The sequence below is a fragment of the Pongo abelii genome, chromosome 10 (genome assembly GCF_028885655.2).
Source record: "Pongo abelii isolate AG06213 chromosome 10, NHGRI_mPonAbe1-v2.0_pri, whole genome shotgun sequence".
In the NCBI taxonomy this organism is placed as follows: Eukaryota; Metazoa; Chordata; class Mammalia; order Primates; family Hominidae; genus Pongo; species Pongo abelii.
The window spans coordinates 122172194-122197809 of record NC_071995.2 but is presented as its reverse complement, the minus strand read 5'-3'; the positions used below and the strand labels follow the sequence as shown (position 1 = coordinate 122197809).

Below are 25616 nucleotides of genomic sequence, written 5' to 3'. Positions count from 1 at the left end.
CTTACTATGCATGCACCAATTGTTGGTGTTATAAGGTTAAAATGGACTGATAGGGTTCCTGGAAGGGCCTCCCTAGTAGCCCTTTGAAAACAAGTAACTGCACCTTTACTTCCCATGTGACTCCTAAGTTGAATTCAGTGTTGCCCTAAATAGTGGCTTGTTAGGGTGGGTTTTACTGGGTGGATTTGTAGCTATAAAGTACTGTGTCTTGAATGACTGTATGCAATTCAGAACTAAAAGGATGTAAGTGGCATCTAGAATGTTTTTTTTTTATTTCATAGTAGTATTAGACACATTAACAACTACTCATAATTCTTACGTATCAGAAATTAATCAGTGTTTTGCATATAGTAAGTGCACAATAAATATTTGTAAATTGTGACTTTTTTTCTTATGGGGGAGTTTGTCTGGTTTTTAGGTTTTTTTTTTTTTTTTTTTTTTTTTTTTTGTGGTGTTAAAGTTTTTAAGACTTTGAAAACTGGATTAAAAAAAATATATATATATCAGCTCTGTTTCCCAGGCTGAAGTGCAGTGGCACAATCTCGGCTCACTGCAGCCTCCGTCTCCCAGGCTCAAGCAGTTCTCCTACCTCAGCCTCTGTGGTAGCTGGGACTGCAGACACGTGCCACGATGCCTGGCAAATTTTTGTATTTTTTGTAGAGATGGGGTTTCACTATGTTGGCCGGGCTGGTCTTGGAACTCCTGAGCTCAAGCAATCCACCCACCTTGACTTCCAAAAGTGTTGGGATTACAGGTGTGAGCCACTGTGCCCTACCAAAAACTGGATTTTTGTACTATAAAGTTGTGTGTTTGTGTTGTGTACATTTATACAAATAAATTTGCATCTCTGTACTTTTGTGTTTTCTGAAGCCTGTCATGGGCCTAACAAGAGTTCCTGCTTGTGAATGTTTAGTTGGGATAAATGTTTCAGAGAGAAAGGTATACTAATTAACTAAATTCTTTTGTTTTCTTTTTTAGTTTAAATACGGAAAAATTTCTTCCAAACATAATGGGAGTGTGAAAAAGGGTGTTATTTTTGCTACTTACTCTTCACTTATTGGTGAAAGCCAGTCTGGCGGCAAGTATAAAACTAGGTTAAAACAACTTCTGCATTGGTGCGGTGATGACTTCGATGGAGTGGTATCCTTTATGGCAAATATTTTTCTATTTTTTAACGACAAGAAAATTATAAAAGAGTAGACCTTTGGGAAACAGGAATCTTGAGATTAAACGAGTTGCTGGAGTGAAAACTTTAATGATTACCTAGTGTCCAAAGGGATTGGAAAGTTGATTCGGTTTTTTTACCTGTCAGATAGGAGGCCAATGTTTAACCTCCTGGTTTAGAAAAATGTTAATAGATACGAGGAATACTGAATACTGTATTCCCCTTTTGAGGATTAACATTGCATATTTAGATAGCAGAATACCCGAGAAGACTAAGGGAAAGAAAACTGTTAGAACTTAGTGGTCCCAAACTTGTTCACAGTATATCTTTTAACTGTCCTGCATGAGGAACGTCACTTTTTGAAATGCTGATTAAGTTGGTTACCAATCATGCTTCTACTTTTACAAGTTACCAGATAACAATTTCTTGCTGCAGTGGGTTCTTTTCTCTGTTCTAATTTAGAGGCAAATTGCTGGTTTAAATTCCAAATTCAGTGAATGTCTTTGAGGCTAGAGAGGGAGGAGGATGTAACTGGGGAAAGGCCCATAGGACTTCCTTTGTATTTGCAGTCATGAAGTAGGCAATCAGAAGGCCTCAGGGAAATAAAAGTTAACTCTTCTTAAAAGACTGGAGATTCTTAATACTAATGTGATAACATTCCTTAATTCATTCCATTTAGATAGTGTTTGATGAGTGTCATAAAGCCAAAAACTTATGTCCTGTTGGTTCTTCAAAGCCAACCAAGACAGGCTTAGCAGTTTTAGAGCTTCAGAACAAATTGCCAAAAGCCAGGGTTGTTTATGCTAGTGCAACTGGTGAGTATTTATTTATTTAAAAATATATATTGTAGGTTATTTTTTCAACTATAATATATTGCATTTGTGCGATTTTCAGGTGCTTCTGAACCACGCAACATGGCCTATATGAACCGTCTTGGCATATGGGGTGAGGGTACTCCATTTAGAGAATTCAGTGATTTTATTCAAGCAGTAGAACGGAGGTAATGCAGTTTATGGTATATACTCTTCTCAGTAGCAATCTCAGAAATGTGTTATTCCTAAAGCCCATTCTCTGTATGTTAAAATTCTACTGTATTGGTAGTTACTGTATGTTTTAATTTTATTCAGAGGAGTTGGTGCCATGGAAATAGTCGCTATGGATATGAAGCTTAGAGGAATGTACATTGCTCGACAGCTGAGCTTTACTGGAGTGACCTTCAAAATTGAGGAAGTTCTTCTTTCTCAGAGCTATGTTAAAATGTATAACAAAGCTGTCAAGCTGGTGAGGAATTTTTCTTAATTCCTAGTGTTTATTTAATGTATCTGATAATGTTTCTGTTAGTTTTGGCGATTGCAATGCCTCCTGCCCATGGGAATGTATTTCTACTATAAAACAACAGATGAAGCCAGGCACGGTGTCTCATGCCTCAGCATTTTGGGAGGCTGAGGCAAGCAGGTCACCTGAAGTCAAGAGTTCAAGACCAGCCTGGCCTACATGTTGAAACCTCATCTCTACTAAAAATACGCAAAAAAATTAGCTGGGCATGGTGGCGCGTGCCCGTAGTGCCAGCTACTTGGGGAGGCTGAGGCAGGAGAATTGCTTGAACCCAGGAGGCGGAGGTTGCAGTGAGCCAAGATGGTGCCACTGCACTCCAGTTTGGGTAACAGAGGGCGACTCCATTGCAAAACAAAAACAAAAACAGACAAAAAAAAAAAAAAAAAACAGATGAGTTACCAGATGATAGGCTGTTTAACCATTGTGGTTTTTTTGGTTTTGTTTTTTTTGTTTGTTTGTTTTTTTAATTGAAGCAGGGTCTTACTCTGTCGCCCAGACTGAAGTACAGTGGTGTGATTTTGGCTTACTGCAACCTCTACCTCCCAGGTTCAAGGAGTCCTCCGAACTCTGCCTCCTGAGTAGCAGGGACTGCAGGCACGAGTCAATGTGCCTGGCTGATTTTTGTATTTTTTGGTAGAGATGAGGTTTTACAGTGTTGCCCAGCCTGATCTGGAACTCCTGGGCTCAAGCGATCCACCTGCCTCAGCCTCCCAAAGTGCTGGGCATCAGCCACTGCGCCTGGCCTAACCAGTGTTCTTATATTTCAGATTGTCCATGTTTTCGTTTTGTTAAGGTAATTCATAAGTTATAGCCATTTATTTCAGTTGCATAGTTCTTAAAATCACATTATTTTCTAAAATGACTCCATTAGGTAATAAGAAACTTGAGACAACTGTGTGAGTATCCTGAGAAATAGATTCCCAAGTTACTAAAGATGATTTATTAAATTAATATTAAATGGCCTTGCACTTAACATTATTTTGATTTAATTGGTATTTTTAAATAACTAGACTCAGAGATGAAGTGTCTAAAATGTTGATTATGTATCTTCAGTGGGTCATCGCCAGAGAGCGGTTTCAGCAAGCTGCAGATCTGATTGATGCTGAGCAACGAATGAAGAAGTCCATGTGGGGTCAATTCTGGTCTGCTCACCAGAGGTTCTTCAAATACTTATGCATAGCATCCAAAGTTAAAAGGGTTGTGCAACTAGCTCGAGAGGAAATCAAGAATGGAAAAGTAAGTAGAAGAACTCATTAATAGAGATTGTTTTGGGGTTATGTTGTTTAGTCTTTGTGGGTGCTGAGGTTTTCTGCTTGTAAAATCTGGTTTTCCTAAAGGATAGTAAAACTTCTAAAAAATACATTTCTTAAAATTATAAAAGCAATGCCTGCTTAGAGAATTTAGAGAGTTCAGAAAAGTATAACAAAGTAAACATCACTATAATTGGTCATCCATAGCTGGTAGCACTGGTAACATATGGATGTGTATTGCGTTAAGGTTTTTTCTTTTTGGTGAATATTTATCTACTTAAAGCATAAGATACTATAAACTCTACAAGGGCAGGGGCTTCACTCATACTTACTACTGTCTGTAATCCTATCTCCTGCCTAAATTTTTGACACATAACCTGTCTCAAATATATAGAAGAAATAAGTAAAACAAATGTGTGTTTTATAATAATGAGGACATTCTTGTTTGAAATCTTTGTTTAGCTAAATGTTTAAAATATGTCTTGGTAAGAAGCCACAAACATTATTATTTGTAATTAACATGTTTTCTTTTTTCTCCAGTGTGTTGTAATTGGTCTGCAGTCTACAGGAGAAGCTAGAACATTAGAAGCTTTGGAAGAGGGCGGGGGAGAATTGAATGATTTTGTTTCAACCGCCAAGTAATGTTTTTGTTTTTCTTTTTGAGTTCTTACTTACATTAGTTGCGATGTGGGCATTTCCTGGAGACAAAACTTTTGATTCACCTGCATCATCTTTAAGTTTTCTTGATCTGAGTTTTCTGTTTTTTTGTAACAGTGTATCTATTGGAAAACAATAACAGAAATCTCATAATCCTAAAATGTTGAGCATTTTGCCAGTATTACACAGAGTATGTGAACTAACAGAAGGGCTTGATTTTGTTTGTCTTGTACATCTTGGAAATCTGTGACAGCTTGGTTTAGTTTCAGTTTTAGTGTACTGTATTTGAAATTACCGTTATCCACAGGAACAGTAACTATAGTTTGTCCTAATATAACGAAGTCTGCTTTATGAGTTGGCTGAGCATGATGGCTCACAGCTGTAATCTCAGCACTTTGGGAGGTCAACGTGGGCGCATCACTTGAGGTCGGTAGTTCGAGACCAGCCTGGCCAAAATGGTGAAACCCCATCTCGACTAAAAATAAAAAAATTAGTTGGGTGTGGTGGCACACGCCCTGTAGTCCCACCTACCTGGGAGGCTGAGGCAGGAGAACCCCTTGAACCCGTGAGGTGGAGGTTGCAGTGAGCCACGATCGCACCCACTACACTCCACTCTGGGCGGCAGAGTGAGACCCTGTCTCAAAAAAAAAATAAACAAAGTCTACTTTAAAAGTTGAAAATAAGCATGAGATCTTCAGAAATAGATTTTAAAATGTTTTAGGCATTGTTTTTAGTTTGCCTAACCTCCAAATTCGAACTCGTAGTAAACTGAGCAAAATAAACTTGCTACTCTACTATTTTGTGCCTCGGGATGCATTCAAATGCTCCTTTTAAAGTAGTACATGGGGCTCACGCCTGTAATCCAGGCACTTTGGGAGGCTGAGTCTGGCGGATCACCAGAGGTCAGGAGTTTGAGACCAGCCTGGCCAACACGGTGAAGCCCCGTGTCTACTAAAAATACAAAAACTAGCCAGGCGTGGTGGTGGGCACCTGTAATCCCAGCTACTGGAGAGGCTGAGGCAGAAGAATTGCTTGAACCCAGGAGGCGGAGGTTGCAGTGAGCTGAGATTGCACCATTGCACTCCAGCCTGGGTGACAGAGAGACTCCATCTCAAAAAAAAAAAAAGCAAGACATACACCTGCTAATCTGTATTTTTCTGTACATAATTGCCTAGAACTACCGTGTCCAGAATGGCAGCCACTTGTCACATGTGGCTATTGAGGAGTTGAAATGACTGGTCCGTATTGAGATGTTATTATATGTGTACTGAGCCAGGTTTCAAAGACTCCTTAAGAGAAAAGAATGTAAAACATGTGTTGACATGGTATATTGAGTTAAATAAAATGTATTATTAAAATTAGTTCCACCAGTTTTATTTATTTTTTTTTTACTTTTTTAATGTAAGCTACCAGAAAATACAATAATTGTGTATGTGGTTTGGCTTGCATTCTTATTATTTAGTTGGACAGCTTTGGGCTAGAAAATTAAAATTTATTTGAGCTCGTTTATCAGTATTTTGTAAAACTGAAAAAGATATATTTTAATATATTTAATAATACTTTACATATAATTATTTTGTCAACTGAAGCAGTAATTGTTGCTGTTTCTCTCCTACAGAGGTGTGTTGCAGTCACTCATTGAAAAACATTTTCCTGCTCCAGACAGGAAAAAACTTTATAGTTTACTAGGAATTGATTTGACAGCTCCAAGTAACAACAGTTCACCGAGAGATAGTCCTTGTAAAGAAAATAAAATAAAGAAGCGGAAAGGTGAGTACTTTAAAAAAGAAAAAATAGGCTAGGCGTGGTGGCTCACACCTTGTAATGCCAGCACTTTGGGAGGCTGAGGTGGGCAGATCACGAGGTCAGGAGATCGAGACCATCCTGGCTAACACAAACCCCATCTCTACTAAAAATACAAAAAATTAGCCGGGCATCATGGTGGGCGCCTGTAGTCCCAGCTACTCGGGAGACTGAGGCAGGAGAATGTTGTGAACCCAGGAGGCGGAGCTTGCATTGAGCCGAGATAGCACCACTACACTCCAGCCTGGGTGACAGAGTGAGACTCCATCTCAAAAAAAAAAAAAAAGAAAGAAAAAATAGTTGACGTCGAAAATAGAGTTGAAATTAAAATATAAGCATTTTAAAGTGGCTGTATTTTGGGAATGAACTGCCTTCCATGAATTCACAAATGGTTCCAGATTTTCACTGTCACTTGTACGATTTTGAATGCACAAGTTATCCCCATTTTAAATTAGGAATTGAGCAATTCACTGGTGGTTGGCAGTGTGTTAAGCACTTGGCTGTATACATTCTACCATATAACCTGGCAAAGGTCCATATGAAATTAGGTCTTATTTTTCCAATTTTATAGACAGAGGTCATTAAAGCACAGAAAGATTTAAAGGTTAAAGAGTTTTCCTAGGTTCACAAAGATAGTTCATGATGCATGGGAACTAAAACCTGTGTCTTTGTATTGTCAGACCTGTTTTTTAATATATAGAGAGCTGGGTGTTTCAGTAGTCTTCTTTAAAAGAGCCTTTTCTTTTTTTTTTTTTTTTTTTTTTTTTTTTTTGAGAGAGGGTCTCCGTTACCCAAGCTGGAGTGCAGTGGCACCATCTTGGCTCACTGCAACCTCTGCCTCCTTGGTTCAAGGAGCTGGGATTACAGGCATGCACCACCACGCCCTGCTAATTTTTGTATTTTTAGTAGAGACGGGGTTTCACCATGTTGGCCAGGCTGGTCTCGAACTCCTGAGCTTAAGCAATGCGCCTACCTAGGCCTCCCAAAGTGCTGGGATTACAGGTGTGAGCCATCCCGCCCAGCCCTGTTTCGGTTTTAGGAGTTGACTTCTCGCTGGGCACGGTGGCTCACGCCTGTAATCCCAGCTTTTTGGGAGGCTGAAGCAGGCGGATCACCTGAGGTCAGGAGTTCGAGACCAGCCTGGCCAACATGGCAAAACCCCGTCTCTACTTAAAATACAAAACTTAGCCAGGCCTGGTGGCAGGGGCGCCTTATAATCCCAGCTACACGGGAGGCTGAGGCATTAGAATCACTTGAACTCGGGAGGCGGAGGTTGCAGTGAGCCAAGATTATGCCACTGCACTTTAGCCTGGGAGACAGTAGACACTGGGAAAAAAAAAATGTCATGGTCGCATGTGCCTGTAGTCCCAGGTACTTGGGTGGCTGAGGTGGGAGGATCACATGAGCCAGGGAAGTCGAGGCTGCAGTGAGCTATGATTGTGCCACTGTACTCCAGCCTGGGCAACAGTGAGGCCCTGTCTCCAAAAATAAAAAGGTTTTATAAATTGATTTTCTATTGATTTTCTAAGTGTTCTATGTCTATAAACCTGTAATTATTAGGCCTCTTCTCAAATCTGATACACAGTCAAATTGTGACTATGCCAGAGGTTCTGCTTTTACTCTGTTGTCCTGAATTTGTTTTGAAACTTGTGCACTTGAAAGCAGTCTTGACTTAGTACTTTTGTATCCAATTTCTTTTTCAGACTAAATGTTTATAACCTTATTTTTTATGGAAGTCCAAAAGGTTAGCGCTGGTTTGTGAATTCTGTTTGTTTTTTGACTTACATAAATACTTTTCCTCTGCACTTTTCATTTGAATTAATTCATGAACTAAATATGATGTACTGGATCTTAAGAAACATTGAATTTGGGCTGACTCTCTTGTTTGTGGCTGAGGGTAGGTGAAGAAATAACTCGAGAAGCCAAAAAAGCACGAAAAGTAGGTGGCCTCACTGGTAGCAGTTCTGACAACAGTGGAAGTGAATCTGATGCCTCTGATAATGAAGAAAGTGACTATGAGAGCTCTAAAAACATGAGTTCTGGAGATGATGACGATTTCAACCCATTTATAGATGAGTCTAGTGAGGATGATGAAAATGGTAAGTTCAGTATATTAAATATACTCGACAGCATATAATATTTCAGTATATTTGAAAATGGGATATGAAACCTTTTCTTCTGTATAGTACAAATGATCACACAGATTATAATCTTTGCTTGGTGGAAAGCTCCAGGCTTATCTACCTTCTGGAGGTTTGAGCCTCATATATGTGAGAAGATAACCTCAATTTCGTGCAGTTATTTTTAACTTGAAAACATGGATTTGTACCCCATGGTGTATGGATGGACCAATGTAGGTGGTGATAAGTTACCAGTTAACAATATAAAAAATTTCATCCGGGCGCGGTGGCTCATGCCTGTAATCCCAGCAATTTGGGGAGGCTGAGGTGGGTGGATCACCTGAGGCTGGGAATTCAAGACCAGCCTGACCAACGTGGAAAAACCCCATCTCTACTAAAAATACAAAATTAGCCAGGTGTGGTGGCACATGCCTGTAATCCCAGCTACTCAGGAGGCTGAGGCAGGAGAATCGCTTGAACCCAGGAGGTGGAGATTGCAGTAAGCCAAGATTGCGCCATTGCACTGCAGCCTGGGCTACAACAGCGAAACATCGTCTCAAAAAAAAAAAAAATTTCAAAGGTTGTTTCCTTTGAAGATTCTGTACTTGTTTTAACAAATGATTTGACATGTATCTTTCCTTAACACTCAGATCCCTGGTTAATCAGAAAAGACCACAAGAAAAACAAAGAGAAAAAAAAGAAGAAAAGTATAGATCCAGATTCTATTCAAAGTGCCTTATTAGCGTCAGGTCTTGGATCAAAACGACCTAGTTTTTCATCTACGCCAGTTATCTCACCTGCTCCTAACAGTACACCAGGTATCCATATAGAAACTTCCTTTTTGAAATACTCTTTTAAACAAAAATATTTAAACTTTGTACTAACTTTTAACAAATGTTCTTTATCTAGCTAACAGTAACACCAACAGTAACAGTAGCCTTATAACAAGTCAGGATGCTGTGGAAAGGGCTCAGCAGATGAAGAAAGACCTGCTTGATAAGCTAGAAAAATTAGCTGAAGACCTCCCCCCTAATACCCTGGATGAACTTATCGATGAACTTGGTGGCCCTGAGAATGTTGCTGAGGTAAATAGGCCTGTATCTCTTGGTGACATTTTTGCCATTTGAACCCCTGTAAAATGAGTTGTATTTTGACCATCTTCACATAATAATCTAAATTTCTTAGATCATAGAATTCTTGTTCTACTTTAGTTGCCATCCTACATCCAATGAACTGCTGCCTGCAATATCTGAGTGTCTGTCCCAAGCCACTGGTCCTAGTTACTGCACTTGTCACGCATCTTTTGTGATTGTGGCCATGTGTCGAGGTTTTTCCAGGGACTGTGTTGCAGTGTTCTGTATCCTTCAGTGCGTGGTGCAGCACAGCCTGTGCTCTTATCTCCCAAGTGTCTTCAAGGAAAGAGGCACTGAGTCCGTCCACCGCAGTCAGATACCTTCATTGTAATGACATTGTTTGGCTTCTCAGATGACTGGCCGCAAGGGACGGGTTGTGAGCAATGATGATGGAAGCATATCTTATGAGTCAAGATCTGAACTTGATGTGCCTGTGGAAATACTAAACATCACAGAAAAACAACGATTTATGGATGGAGATAAGGTATGTTTTACTGGGATGCTTCTCAGTGAAAAGAACAATGCCTGTATATTTAGATTAAGCTTTAGAAGAATTTTTTTCCTTTTAATATAAGTCATGTCCATTCAGTATTGTCATTCTGTATTTTTTAGTAATTGTACATACTGAATATTGTATGTGTTTTTATTATTTTATCATTGAATATAATAAGTATTGGCTGGGTGCAGTGGCTCAGGCCTGTAATCCCAGCACTTTGGGAGGCCAAGGTGGGCAGATCACTTGAGCTCTGGAGTTTGAGACCAGCCTGGGCAGCATGGTGAAACCCTGTCTCTACTGAAAATACAAAAAATTAGCTGGTTGTGGTAGTGCATGCCTGTAGTCCCAGCTGCTCAGAAGGCAGAGGTGGGAGGATAGCTTAACCCTGGGCGGTGCACGTTGCAGTGAGCCGAGATCGCACTACTACACTCCAGCCTGGGCAACAGAGCTATTACGCAAATTTTTTTAGTAATTGCCCTTACTCACTGAATATTTTGCATGTTTTTATTATTTTATCATTGAATATAATAAGTATTGTGTATAATGCATAGAATTAGATATGGCTCTTGAGTGCTTTGGAGGCTTTTGAAATATTTAATCATGTTATAAAAATACTGTGTTCTCTCCGGGCGTGGTGGCTCACGCCTGTAATCCCAGCACTTTGGGAGGCCGAGATGGGCAGATCATGAGGTCAGGAGTTCAAGACCAGGCTGGCAAACGTGGTGAAACCCCATCTCTACTAAAAATACAAAAATTGGTCGGGTGTGGTGGCATGTGCCTGTAGTCCCAGCTACTCAGAAGGCTGAGGCAGGAGAATAGCTTGAACCTGGGAGGCAGGGGTTGCAGTGAGCCAAGACTGCACCATTGCACTCCCACCTAGGCAACAGAGTGAGACTGTCTCAAAAAAAAAAAAAATGTTCTCTTAGTTCATCTTGGTGTTGTGACATCTAATGTCATTCTGATTTTGAGACTAAAATATTTATGTGTGTCCATATTACTAGTAACTTTGGTTTCACTGTTTATTGCTATATCATATTATATTAAAATGATTTACTGTAAATGGCTTACAGATTACATTCCCATATCCAACCATTGTAGAGATTTTGGGTGCCTCCAGAGACTCTTTTTTTTTTTTTTTTTGAGACAGAGTCTTATTCTGTTGCCCAGGCTGGAGTGCAGTGGCATGATCTCAACTCACTGCTACCTTCACCTCCTGGGTCCAAGTGATTCTTGTGCCTCAGCCTCCCGAGTAGCTGGGACTGCAGGCACGCGCCACCATGCCTGGCTAATTTTTGTATTTTTTGACAGAGACGGGTTTCACCATATTGACCTGGCTGGTCTTGAACTCCGGACCTCAAGTGATGTGCCCACCTCTGCCTCCCAAAATGCTGGGATTATAGGCGTGAGCTACTGTGCTGGCCCAGAGACTCTTTCTGTAGACTGTTTGAGAAGGACCGTCACTTTGTCCCCCAGGCTGGATCTCAGCTGACTGCCACCTCCACCTCCCGGGTTCAAGCAGTTCTCTGCCTCAGCCTCCTGAGTAGCTGGGAATATAGGCACATACCACCACACCTGGCTAATTTTTGTATTTTTAGTAGAGACAGGGTTTCGCCATGTTGGCCAGGCTGGTCTTGAACTCCTGACCTCAAATGATCCATCTGCCTCGGCCTCTCAAAGTACTAGGATTACAAGAGTTTGAGACCAGCCTGGGCAACATAGTGGGACCCCACTCTGTACAGGGAAAATAGTCACATGATGGCACATGCCCACAGTCCCAGCTACTGGGGAGGCTGAGGTGAAAGGATCATTTGAGCTTGAGAGGTGAAAACTGTAGAGAGCTATGATTGCACCACTGCACTCCAGCTTGTGTGACAGAGTGAGACCATGTCTCAAAAAATTACATATACAAAAAGATAATGTTACGTATTTTCAAGATTGTATGTACAGGTATTAGTTATTTTATATAATTGCTTCATGAATCTAGGCCCATATGCATTAGGAATTACATTAGTTGGAATTAGTTTTGGTTGTTAAATAACAGAAAATATAAAGTCTGTTAAGTGTTGACTGCAATAAGATAGATTATTTCTCTCATGGACACATTTGGGTAGGTGGAGCAGGGCTTGTAAGCCCCCTTGAAGCCCAGGCAACTTCCATGTTGTTCATTAATTATGTGGGCCTCCATTTCCAAGTCACCTTTGTATTCCAAGATACCTTTTCCAGACTCTGTCAGTACCTCTACATTTTACCTAACAGAGAGGAGACAAGGGGATGAGAAGGGCGTGTCGCCTACTTTTAAGGACATTTCCTGTGCATCATACATTTTACCTACACCTTGCTGGCTGGAGAATGTTCACACTTAGTCGTAAGGGAGACAGGGAAATAAAACTGGAAGTCTTTATTATTGAGAAAGAAGGAGAGAATAGGCAGTCTGCTGAAGGACTTCATTTAAGACACTGGCCTGCTTGTTCTTATGCAAAAGTGACTTTATTTTCCTTACATTTGACACAGAATATTGCTATCATCTCAGAAGCTGCCAGCTCGGGTATTTCATTGCAAGCAGATAGGAGAGCTAAAAATCAAAGGCGAAGAGTTCATATGACTTTAGAATTACCCTGGAGCGCTGATAGAGCAATTCAACAATTCGGTAAGTTCCTACAACTGGATTTCACTTAATGGATAGCTAGGAGTCATTGGGGTAAATTTGTGCATATCAAAACCTAGGTTTAGGCCGGGCACAGCGGCTCATGCCTATAATCCCAACATTTTGGGAGGCCACGGTGGGAGGATAACTTGAGTCCGGGAGTTTGAGACCAGCCTGGGCAACACAGTGAGACCCTATCTCCACCAAAAGAAAAGAAAAACTGAGCTGAAAGCAGTGGCTCGTGCCTGTAATCCCAGCACTTGGGGAGGCTGAGGTGGGTGTTCACTTGAGGTAATAGTTTGAGACCAGCCTGGTCAACATGGTGAAACCCAGCCTCTACTAAAAATACAAAAATTAACTGGGTGTGTTGGCACGCACCTGTAATCCCAGCCAGCTACTTACGGTGCTGAGGCAGGAGAATCACTTGAACCTGGGAGGCGCAGGCTGCAGTGAGCTGAGCTAACGCCATTGCGCTCCAGCCTGGGCAACGTAGGGAGATTCCATCTCAAAAAAAAAAAAAAGAAAAAGAAAAAAAAGAAAAACTGGCTGGGTGTGGTGGCATGTGCCTGTAGTCCTAGCTACTCAGGAGGCTGAGGTAGGAGGATTACTTGAGTCCAGGAGTTCAAGGTTGCAGTGAGATATAATTTCACCATTGCACTCCAGCCTAGGTGACAGAGCGTGACCTTATCTCAAAAAACAAAAACAGGCTGGGCACGGCGGCTCACGCCTGTAATCCCAGCACTTTGGCAGGCTAAGGTGGGCGGATCACCTGAGGTGGGGAGTTCGAGACCAGGCTGACCAACATGGAGGAACCCTGTCTCTACTAAAAATACAGAATTAGCCGGGCGTGGTGGCGCATGCCTGTAATCCTGGCTACTCAGGAGGCGGAGGCAGGAGAATTGCTTGAACCCAGGAGGCGGAGGTTGCAGTGAGCCAAGATCATACCATTGCACTCCAGCTTTGGCAACAAGAGTGACACTCTAACAACAACAACAGAAAAATCCTGTTTAATGTCTTATATCTTATCTTGAAATCTCAGATCTTGCATTTAAGGAGTGTTATATATACCTTATAGTATATGATGCATTATGGATTCATTTTTTGCTTGTTTACAAGTTGTAAAAAATATATATGTGGTGGGAATTTGTGGGGTTCCAAGAACAGGGCTCCTCAAGGAGTGTCCTTATAAAACTTAAGGATGTATTAGGTCCATATCAGAGAAGCTGCTACTTCCCTATGCTTTTCCAACCTCAGTAGCTTCACCAAAGGCCCATAGCTCCTCCCTCCATCTTTATGTTCTTGTGACCAATGATTTGAAAAACAATTTTGGGAAAATCCAGAGTAACTGTGCATCAGTAACATGTGGTTAAGCAAAATTGGGATAGCAATGCTAATACTTCTGTCATTGAGCAGTTTTATGTGTGTTACGGTAATTTTACATTATCTGTAATTTTTATTGTTTAGTGGTTTCCCAATACCAGTTCAGTGGTTTCCCAATACCAGTTTAGTGTTAAATGTTAGGAATACATCTCAGAATATTCTCTGTCCAGCGAACACAATCAATGATCTTTAAAACAAAATTTCGTTGCAGGACGTACTCATAGATCAAACCAAGTTACTGCTCCTGAGTATGTCTTTCTGATTTCTGAACTGGCAGGAGAACAAAGATTTGCATCTATTGTTGCTAAAAGACTTGAGAGTTTGGTGAGTTTTGGAGTTGTGTGGCTGTGTGTAAATGATGATCTGTTGTACCTGTTTTCTGGTAAAAGGTTACCTGTGCCTTGATTGAAATTTTTGTTTTTAATAGGGGGCACTTACACATGGCGATAGAAGAGCAACAGAATCTAGGGATCTGAGCAGGTTCAACTTTGATAATAAGGTACATTTCAATTTTCAGTATCTCTGAAAACTTGTGATAGTGTCTTTAGGGAACACGAAAGAAAAGTAGTTACTGTCTAAAACAAAACTGCCTCTCCTATGCATTTGCTTTAAAATCATGGCTTCCTATAAGACAGAATTTCACATGTATGTTAGATCACATGTTAAGTATCAGTACAGCAATGTAGTTGTCTTTATTCCTTTTGGAAAACAAGAATAAATGAGAATGAATTAACTGAGTTCTCAGAAGCAAAGGAAGTTAATTTTTCTCATGTTTGTTATGTGTAGAGACATGAACTAGGCAGTATAAAATATATATAAAGGCCAGGCCCTGTGGCTCATGTCTGTAATCCCAGCACTTTCGGAGGCCAAGGCGGGTGGATCACCTGAGGTCAGGAGTTCGAGACCAGCCTGGCCAAAATGGTGCAACCACATCTGTACTAAAAAAAAATACAAAAATTAGGCCAGGGTCAGTTGCTCACGCCTATAATCCCAGAACTTTGGGAGGCCAAGGCAGGTGGGTCACCTGAGGTCAGGAGTTCGAGACCAGCCTGACCAACATAGTGAAACCCCATCTGTACTAAAAATACAAAAAATTAGACGGGCGTGGTGGCATGCATCTGTAGTCCCAGCTACTTGGGAGGCGGAGGTTGCCGTGAGCCGAGATCATGCCACTGCACTCCAGCCTGGGCAATAGGGCAAGACTCTGTCTCAAAAAATTATACAAAAATTAGTTGGGCGTGGCTGGGCACAGTAGCTGACGCCTGTAATCCAGCACTTTGGGAGACTGAGGTGTGCGGATCACGAGATCAAGAGATCGAGACCATCCTGGCCAACATGGTGAAACCCTGTCTCTACTAAAAATAGAAAAATTAGCTGGGCGTGGTAGTGTGCGCCTGTAGTCCTAGCTACTTGGGAGGCTGAGGCAGGAAAATCACTTCAACCTGGGATGCAGAGGTTGCAATGAGCCGAGTTTACACCACTGCACTCCAGCCTGTTGACAGAGCAAGACTCTGTCTCAAAGAAAAAAAAAAAATTAGTTGGGCATGGTGGCAGGCACCTATAATCCCAGCTACTTGGGAGGCTGAGGCAGGAGAACCGCTTGAACCCGGGAGGCAGAGGTTTCAGTGAGTAGAGATCGGTCCATTACACTCTAGCCTGGGCGATGAGCGAAACTCTGTCTCCAAAAAAAGAAAAAATAAAGAAATACATATAAAGATAATTGAGAATTGCTTTTTTGAATCTTTGGTACAATAAGTTTGTGAGTTTTTTGGGGTTTTGTTGAGAGGGAGTTTTTTGCTCTTGTCGCCCAGGCTGGAGCACAACAACGCCATCTCGGCTCACTACAACCTCTGCCTCCCAGGTTCAAGCGATTCTCCTGCCTCAGCCTTCCAAGTAGCTGGGATTACAGGTGTCTGCCACCACACCCAGCTAATTTTTTGTAGTAGAGATGGGGTTTCACCATGTTGGTCAGGTTGGTCTTGAACTCCCAACCTCACGTGATCCACCCGCCTCGACCTCCCAAAGTGCTGGGATTACAGGCATGAGCCACCGCACCCAGCCAATAGTTTTTATAGTATTTAGGTGGTCATGTGATTGAAGAGTATCCAAATGCTGAAACTGGTTAAAGGTTTTGATTTTTTTTTGCAGTATGGAAGAAATGCTTTAGAAATTGTGATGAAATCCATCGTAAACTTGGATTCTCCTATGGTATCACCACCTCCAGACTATCCTGGAGAATTTTTTAAAGGTAACTTCTACAAATATTCGTAACAACGACAATGATTATTGACAAAGATGTACTTAAACCTGTTGTAACATTTGCTGTTATATTAGTTTTTTTCTTTGGACATAAATTGTATAAAACTTTGAAATTAATGATTACTAGGACACATAATTATCTTGTATTAAACAGATTTATTAAAGCAAATTTTATTCAAGTGAAGGTGCTCTTACTATTGATATAGTGAAAGCATGTTTGTCTAATAATAGATTTAATAGAGGAAAGTTGTTGTAGTACATTGAGTAAAATCACTTTGCCAAATAGCCTTTTTTAAAAATTATTTATTTATTTATTTATTTATTTATTTAAAGACCGAGTCTCGCTCTGTCGCCAGGCTGGAGTGCAGTGGCGTGATCTCGACTCACTGCAACCTCCGCCACCAGGTTCAAGCCATTCTCCTGCCTCAGCCTCCTGAGTAGCTGAGATTACAGGCACATGCCACCACACCCAGCTAATTTTTGTATTTTTAGTAGAGACGGCGTTGCACCATGTTGGCCAGGATGGTCTTGATCTCCTGACTTCATGATCTGCCCACTTCAGCCTCCCAAAGTGCTGGAATTACAGGCATGAGCTACCGTGCCTAGCCCCAAATAGCTTTTAAAATTCAATTTAATTTTAAAGTTGAAAAAGTACCTAGGTAAATAATCTGTGAGAATTGATTGGTGGGGGTAGGAGGTTTGGATGAAACAAAATTGTCCATGAATTCACAGTTGTTTAAACTGGGTGATGGATACATGTGGCTCATAGCATAGCCTTTTTTCTTTCGTGTATTTGGAAATGTCCTTTTTTTTTTTCGAGACGGGGTCTCGCGCTGTCACCTGGGCTGGAGTGCAATGGTGTGATCTTGGCTCACTGCAACCTCCGCCACCAGGTTCAAAGGATTCTCCTGTGTGAACCTCCCGAGTAGCTGGGATTATAGGTGATCGCCACCATACCTAGCTAATTTTTGTGTTTTCAATAGAGATGGGGTTTTGCCATGTTGACCAGGCTGGTCTTGAAATCCTGGCCGCATGTGATCCTCCCACCTCAACCTCCCACAGTGCTGGGATTACAGACGTGAGCCAACACACCCAGCTGGAGTTAGCATTTTTCACTAGAAAGTCCTTTTGGTATATTAGCACATACTGATACGTGTTGTTAACAGTTCATATTGACATACCAGTTAGGGGTGTTCATCATTACTCTCGGCTTTCAACAAAAGCAATAAAGTCTTAACCCTACACCTTCACTCCTTTTGACATCAGGAGTGTCAGAAACAACTCCCTGGGCTGGGCACGGTGGCTCATGCCTGTAATCCCAGCACTTTGGGAGGCTGAGGTGTGAGGATTGCTTGAGCCTAGGAGGTGGAGGCTGTAGTGAGCTGTGATGGCACCACTGCATTCCAGACTGAGTGAGAGAGACCCTGTCTCAGAAAAAAAAAAAAAGACTGCTTGATTTATTTCTAACTTCTTAAAATTACAGGTTATGGCTAGGCGCAGTGGCCCACACCTGTAATTTCAGCACTTTGGGAGGCCAAGGCAGGTGGATCATTTAAGCTCAGGAGATCAAGACCAGCCTGGGCAACATGGAGAAACCCCCGCTCTAAAAAAATTACAAAAAGTATTAGCCAGGCATGGTGGTGCATGCCTGTAGTCCCAGCTGCTCGGGAAGCTGAGGTGGGAGGATCCCTTGAGCCTGGGAGGCGGAGGTTGCAGTGAGCCAAGATGATGCCATTGCACTCCAGCCTGGGCAACGTAGTCAGACTCTGTCGCAAAAAAAAAATATATATATATATATTATAGATTACTTGTTTATTATAAGTAATGACAGTAATCTTGCAGCTGGGCTCAGTGGCTCACACCTGTAATCTCAGCATGTTGGGAGGCCGAGCCGGGTGGATCCCCGGAGGTTAGGAGTTTGAGACCAGCCTGGCCAACATGGCGAAACCCAGTCCCTACTAAAAATACAAAACTTAGCCTGTAGTCCCAGCTACTCGGGAGACTGAGGCAGGAGAATTGCTTGAACCCGTGAGGCAGAGGTTGCAGTGAGCTGAGATTGCGCACTGCACTCCAGCCTGGGTGACAGAGTGAGACTCCGTCTCAAAAAAAAGAAAAGAATCTTAACATATATAATGAAGAGAGTTAATAACAGTCCCCTTAACCCTCCTTCCATTCTCACCTTCTTAGGTCACAGATGACAATGTGAACAAGGGCAGTTCTCTCCACATTTTCTCCATGTTTATATAAATATCAAGGTTTTTTTTTTAAATGGCATGATACTGCTTACAACATACTTTTCTTACTTAGTGGTACATTGTAGACATGCCTTGTAATTTATGAGTCAGAATTGATCCTGTTCTTACAGATGTTCGACAAGGACTGATAGGAGTTGGCCTGATAAATGTAGAAGATCGCTCGGGAATTCTTACTCTCGATAAAGGTACTACTATTAACTTTGTGTAGGCATATAACTGTTGCTATAGTATTAAAGTCCATTATGATGTATGCTTTTGAGCTGAAGGGGAAGCTTCATGTTCTTAAAACATTCTGGGTAGTTTTGGCTGCTGTGGGGTATGTGTAAAAGATCCATGCATAGAGAAGCAGTTTTCAGCACTGGCTGCTAATATGATCAGCTCTCAAGCTTTTAAAAATTACTGAAGTCTGCTGAGCATGGTGGCTCACGCCTGTCATCCCAGCACCTTGGGAGGCCGAGGTGGGTAGATCACGAGGTCAGGAGTTTGCAACCAGCCTGGCCAATATGATGAAACCCCATCTCTACTAAAAATAACAAAAATTAGCCGTGCCTGGTAGCGGGTGCCTGTAGTCCCAGCTACTCGGGAGGCTAAGGCAAGAGAATTACTTGAACCCGCGAGGCAGAGGTTGCAGTGAGCCAAGATTGCACCACTGCATTCCAACTTCGGCAACAGTAGAGCAAGTCTCCGTCTAAAAAAATAAAAAATTGGTCGGGCATGATGGCTCATGCCTGTAATCCCATCACTTTGGGAGGCCCAGGCAGGCGGATCACAAGGTCAGGAGTCCAAGACTATCCTGGCCAAGATGGTGGAACCCTGTCTCTACTAAAAATACAAAGATTATCCGGGCATAGTGGCGGGCGCCTGTAATCCCAGCTACTCGGGAGGCTGAGGCCGGAGAACTGCTTGAATCTGGGAGGGGGAGGTTGCAGTGAGCCGAGAATGCACCACTGCACTCCAGCCTGGGCGACAGCAGAGCGAGACTCCGTCTCAAAAAAACAAAACAAAACAAAAAATTACTGAAGTCAGGGGTGGAGCTCAGACATCGGTAGTTTTCCAAAGCTCGCAGACATTCTAATAGTGCCACTACAGTTGAGAATTCAGTGTTGGAGAACTAACTTTCTTATGTACTGAATTGTGTTCATACTTTGCATAAGTGAGGCTGAAGATGGAAAAATTCAATTTGACAAACCTCTTGAGCGTGTCCTGCATCGGTGCTAATTGCTAGAGAGAGAAATGGGCAGATTACAGCCTTGTTGTGAGGACAGTGTAAGAGTTAAGAAGGAAGACTTAGAAGAGAAAGTGGGACTTGAACTAAGCCTAGATGAATAAAAAATTTTTAATTATCATCTGAATGCATGAAGACATTTATCTTTTGTCATTACAGATTATAACAACATAGGAAAATTCTTAAATAGAATTTTAGGCATGGAGGTACATCAGCAGAATGCATTATTTCAGTATTTTGCGGACACACTTACTGCAGTTGTTCAAAATGCCAAAAAAAATGGAAGATATGATATGGGAATCTTAGGTAAGTAGGGAAAATATCCCCCCCAATGTCCCCAGGGAAAATGTGGAGTGGAGAAATTCTTTAAACGTGTGTACCTGATAAAAATGTTCTTTCTACATTCATATGTTTCTTTCTCTTGTTCAAGATCTTGGTTCTGGAGATGAAAAGGTGAGGAAAAGTGATGTTAAAAAGTTTCTGACTCCAGGATATTCAACCTCTGGCCACGTAGAATTATACACAGTAAGTTTAGAAAATGTTGTGAAGTATCGTCTTCCCATGAGATGCATTTACAGAAATGAGTTTAAATTCCGTTGTTTCTCTTACAGATTAGTGTAGAGAGGGGAATGTCATGGGAGGAAGCTACCAAGATTTGGGCTGAGCTGACAGGACCAGACGATGGCTTTTACTTGTCATTGCAAGTACGACTTTTCCTTTAAATTCTATTCAGATATATAATACTTTTTAATGGCCAGCATTGTAATTGTCTCTTCACTTTGTACCTGTTTCCCAGTTGTGTTTAGCTTTCTCTGTTTTGGTAATTTATCATTGTAATTGTGTGTTTGTCCATTTGTATTATGTTTTTACTTAATGCATTTTAAAGGATGTTATTAGATGCGAGTTTAGAATTGTTTCATTTTCTTTTTTCTTTTTTTCTGAGACAGAGTTTCACTCTTTGTTGCCCAGGCTGGAGTGCAATGGTGCAATCTCGGCTCACCTCATCCTCTGCCTTCCGAGTAGCTGAGATTACAAGCATGTGCCACTAGGCCTGGCTGATTTTGTATTTTTAGTAGAGATGGGGTTTCTTCATGTTGGTCAGGCTGTTCTCAAACTCCCGACCTCAGGTGACCTGCCCGCCTTGGCCTTCCAAAGTGCTGGGATTAGAGGCGTGAGCCACTGTGCGCAGCCTAATTTTTGTATTTTTAGTAGAGGTGAAGTTTCACCATGTTGGCCAGGCTGGTCTCGAACTCCTTACCTCAGGTGATCTGCCTGCCTTGTCCTCCCAAAGGAATTATAGATGTGAGCCACCACACCTGGCTGAATTGTTAACTTTTTTTTTTTTTTTTTAAGATTGAGTCTTGCTCTGTTGCCCAGGCTGGAGTGCAGTGGTGCGATCTCGGCTCACTGCAAGCTCCACCTCCCGGGTTCACGCCATTCTCTTTGCCTCAGCCTCCTGAGAGTAGCTGGGACTACAGGCGCCTGCCACCACGCCTGGCTAATTTTTTTTGTATTTTTAGTAGAGACGGGGTTTCACCGTGTTAGCCAGGATGGTCTCGATCTCCTGACCTCGTGATCTGCCCACCTTGGCCTCCCAAAGTGCTGGGATTACAGGCTTGAGCCACCGCACCCAGCCAACATTTTCTTAAATTAAGCATTTTTCATAAGACAGAGACTTAACTTTAGTCTTAATAATGCTTTATATCTTTAAGATTCATTTTTCAGTTAGTAAAACAGCTACATTCTTTCAGTTATGATTTGTCTCTGTGGATAGAACTCGGGTGTATGTGCGCACACATATCTCTGCATATATATATAGATATTCAGCAGTATCTTGAGTTTCATATTGACTTACTCAGATCCAAGACAACAGAAATTTTATTTCACCAGTTCTCTAAGATATTTGGGGTTGTGTTGTTTCGTTTTGTTTTGTTTTGTTTTTTGAGGCAGTTTCAATCTGTCGCCCAGGCTGGAGTGCAGTGGCACGATCTTGGCTCGCTGCAACCTCCGCCTCCCGGGTTCAAGCGATTCTCCTGCCACAGCCTCCTGAGTAGCTGGGACTACAGGCAAGCGCCACCACGCCTGGCTAAATTTTTTATTTTTAGTAGAGACAGGATTTCACTGTCTTCGCCAGGATGGCCTCGATCTCCTGACCTCAGGTGATCCGCCTGCCTTGGCGTCCCAAAGTGCTGGGATTACAGGCATGAGCCACCGCACCCGGCATGTGGCTAATTTTTTAATTTTTCTTTTGTAGAGATGGTGTCTCACTATGTTGACCAGGCTGGTTTGAAACTCTTGGCCTCAAGTGATCCTCCCACCTCTGCCTCACAAAGAGCTGGGATTACAGGTGTGAACCACACTGCCTAGCCCCTTCATTCTTTTTTACAAGGCTGAGTAATATGTCATTGGTTGTATATAACATATTTTGCTTTCTATTTACAAATATTTATGGAGTGACTGCAAGTAAGACCTGGTAACATACATGTAACATACATGTAACTACATGTATGATGATGGCACAGGCAGGATGAAGTCATAAATGATCTAGGGCAGGAGTCGCTAAACTTTTTCTATGAAGTTCTGATATGTATGGTTTTGTAGGCCATATGTGGTCTATATTGCATGTCCTCTGTGTTTTCCTTCCTTCCTTTCTCTTTTTTTTCCTACCTTGCTTCATTCCTTCTTAAACTTACTTCAGTTTAGGAGTGCCAAGCTGGATTTATTCCACAGGCCTAAGCTGCTGATCCTTGACCTAGAGAAAAGCTCTCAAAGGATCTGGCTCCTAGTTGAGTTGGGGTTTTTTGGTTTGGTTTTGTTTTTTGTAATGGGATCTCGCTCGCTCTGTCACCCAGGCTGATAAGCAGTGGCGTGTGTGATCATGGCTCACTGCAGCTTCAACCTCCTGGGCTCAGACAATCCTCCCACGTCAGCCTCTTAGAGTAGCTGGGACCACAGGTACACTCCACCACATGTGGCTTTTTTTTTTTTTTTTTTTTTTTTTAAATGCAGTTGATGTCTCACTGTGTTGTCCAGGCTGGTCTCAAACTCCTAGGCTTAAATGATCCTCCCACCTCAGCCTCCCAAAGTGCTGAATTACAGTTGTGAGCTACTGTGCCTTGCTGGTTTTGGGGTTTTTGAAATACTGATTGAACTGTAGGTTGATTTGCATGTCATTATAAGCAACAATACAGATAAACATCTTGCATACTTTTACCAGTTACCCCAGTGGTAATATTTTTTAAAACTGTAGTGTCATATCACAACCAAGATGTTGATATTGGTAGAATTCACGTATTTTACTTGGCTGTCCCCCATAGATGCAGTTTTGATTGGTCCACATAGGGTGTTGGTTATTTTCAGGACAGTCTCGAACTCCTCCTGGGCTTGATCCATCCTCTGACCTTGACCACCTGAATAGCTAGGATTACAGGCATGCAACACTGCACCTGGCTCTTGGTTATTTTTTTTAATTTGAAATTATTGCCAGAATATCACCTTTGGTAGATTGTGATGAAAGTCCTGATCCCCAGCTTCCCTTAGGTTGAAGGATGTGGTAATACTGGTCCTTCATTCTCTGTGTGGCAACAGGTGGCTGGACATGAGGAGTGGTGGTCCTAGAGACCTCATTCCTGGTCTTCATTTGCCTTTGAACCTCCACTGCATTAGGCCACCATACTTTTCAGTGTGTGTAACCTGTGCTGCCATTGGGAAAACAATGTCAGAATCACTTTCCACTGTTCTGTGATGATGTATAACTACCCTGACACTGTCAAGACAGAGCCCATTGTTAAGTGTCTTAAACACTATCCTCTAAGTATAGGTTTGGATATTTCCTGTCAGCTGATAAATAATTTTAAATATAATCTTCACCTTAACCATTGTTTTATGACTTTACAGTAATTATATAAACAATGTTTCAATTCGTTGGAAAAAGTAAGAGACCAAGGGTCTTTAATATCCATGAAGAGGAAAGTAAAATATTGTGTTTTTCATTATAAGAATGAATATAAAAAGTTAATAGCCCCACAAACAATGATTTATTGTGTAGAGGGCTGGGAAAATGGTTTTACTTTGAAACTTTTCTTTTTCCTTCCTTTTTGCTCCAGAAATGATTGTTTAGAAGCTGTTCAGTCTTCATTAAAGAAGAAATGAATTTCCCAGTTGTTTTTCCTTGAGTTAAATGGAGTTTCAAGAGTAACTCCTTCCTCTTAAAGTTTTTCTCATAAATCCAACTTTAAAAAGTTAAAAATAGGCCAGGCTTGGTGGCTCACACCTGTAATCCTAGCACTTTGGGAGGCCGGGGCGGGCGGATCACCTGAGGTCGGGAGTTCGAGACCAGCCTGGCCACCATGGAGAAACCCCGTCTCTACTAAAAATACAAAACTAGCCGGGCATGGTGGTGAGTACCTGTAGTCCCAGCTACTCGGGAGGCTGAGGCAGGAGAATCGCCTTGAACCTGGGAGGCGGAGCTTGCAGTGAGCCAAGATCGCACCCTTGTGCTCCAGACTGGTGACAGAGCGAGACTGTCTCAAAAAAAATAAAATAAAAAGTTAAAAATACATACCTGAATTCCAACATTTCTCTAATTAGCTTCCCTTTCTTCCATTTTTACCTCCATATGTGTGGACAATTCGTTCAACATTTTTGCTTTCTGCTGCCATAGCTTTGCTGTTTACAGAACACTTTATCATGTGACCTCTCTCACTTTGCCCTTCAAAACCCTGTGACATCGGGAAAGGCAGTAATGACGGAGGAGACAAGCGCAGAGGACTGGGGCCATCCAAGGCCTTATCTTGGAGGGGCTTGAATTCTATTGTTAACTTGAAAGGAGAGTAACATTTCTTTTTCCATTTTACTGAGAAATGTTTAAAAACATACAGCAGAGCTTAAAGAGTTTTCTCTGAAGACCCCTAATGCCTACCACCTGGATTCTACTGTTAACATTTTATTACACTTGGTTTTTCTTACCTCTCTGAGGCTGCTTTACTGGGATTCCAGGTACAGGAAATAAAAGAAGCAAAATGATCTGAGTTGGACATTTGTGCATTAAGGCTAATTCCACGTAGTTTTCTGAAGATAACTTTGGTCTTTAACCTTCATCTTTAGCCAGAATTAAGGTCCAATAACTGTCCTTTGGGTGTGGCTGTGTTAAAGTCTTTTAAACAAGCAGTTTCGGTCCTTTTTGAAGTTACCATGTACTTATTTAGCGTTATAGTCTGAAATGATTATATTTGCTGACGTGATGGTACAAAAACATGTCTTAAAGTGTGTATTATAAAATCTTTATATTTTGTCATTTTCTTTAAACAGATAAGGAACAACAAGAAAACTGCCATCTTAGTTAAAGAAGTGAATCCTAAAAAGAAACTTTTCTTAGTTTATCGACCAAATACTGGGAAGCAGCTCAAATTAGAAATTTATGCTGATCTAAAAAAGAAATATAAGAAGGTATTTTCTCATTTGTACGTTATATTATGTAGGAATACTTACTTTGGGCCAGGCGATGTGGCTCACGCCTGTAAACTCAGCACTTTGGGAGGCCGAGGCGGGCAGATCACCTGAGGTCAGGAGTTCGAGACCAGCCTGGCCCATATGGCGAAACGTCTCTACTAAAGATAGAAAAGATAGCCAGGTGTGGTGGCGCATGCCTGTAATCCCAGTTGTACTCAGGAGGCTGAGGCAGGAGAATCACTTTAACCTTTGAAGTAGAGGCTGCAGTAAGCCGAGATTGCACCACTGCACTCCAGCCAGGGAGACAGAGCAAGACTCCATCTCAAAAAAAAAAAAGAATACTTATTTTATAATATATTGAAATTGTTTAAGATAGCTTTTTCTAGGTGTGAAATTATATTTTCTTTTTCTTTTCTTTTCTTTTTTTTAAATGAGGTGTCACT

General features: G+C 41.6%; 1 protein-coding gene across 12 annotated transcripts in view; it reads left to right on the top strand.

Annotated features, from left to right (window-relative positions):
• Positions 1-25616, top strand: part of SBNO1 (strawberry notch homolog 1) — a 72471-nt gene that overhangs the window by 33699 nt on the left and 13156 nt on the right. For all 12 annotated transcript variants that reach the window (XM_063712292.1, XM_024256857.3, XM_024256856.3 and 9 more), the window contains 20 exons: positions 979-1140; positions 1845-1980; positions 2060-2165; positions 2293-2446; positions 3554-3736; positions 4291-4388; positions 6026-6177; positions 8112-8309; positions 8981-9148; positions 9240-9415; positions 9816-9947; positions 12471-12606; positions 14195-14307; positions 14411-14482; positions 16132-16231; positions 18608-18682; positions 19882-20028; positions 20153-20247; positions 20334-20426; positions 25033-25170. In XM_063712292.1, coding sequence (XP_063568362.1) covers positions 979-1140; positions 1845-1980; positions 2060-2165; positions 2293-2446; positions 3554-3736; positions 4291-4388; positions 6026-6177; positions 8112-8309; positions 8981-9148; positions 9240-9415; positions 9816-9947; positions 12471-12606; positions 14195-14307; positions 14411-14482; positions 16132-16231; positions 18608-18682; positions 19882-20028; positions 20153-20247; positions 20334-20426; positions 25033-25170 — 2634 coding nt within the window. The remainder of the gene's footprint in view (positions 1-978; positions 1141-1844; positions 1981-2059; positions 2166-2292; positions 2447-3553; positions 3737-4290; positions 4389-6025; positions 6178-8111; positions 8310-8980; positions 9149-9239; positions 9416-9815; positions 9948-12470; positions 12607-14194; positions 14308-14410; positions 14483-16131; positions 16232-18607; positions 18683-19881; positions 20029-20152; positions 20248-20333; positions 20427-25032; positions 25171-25616) is intronic.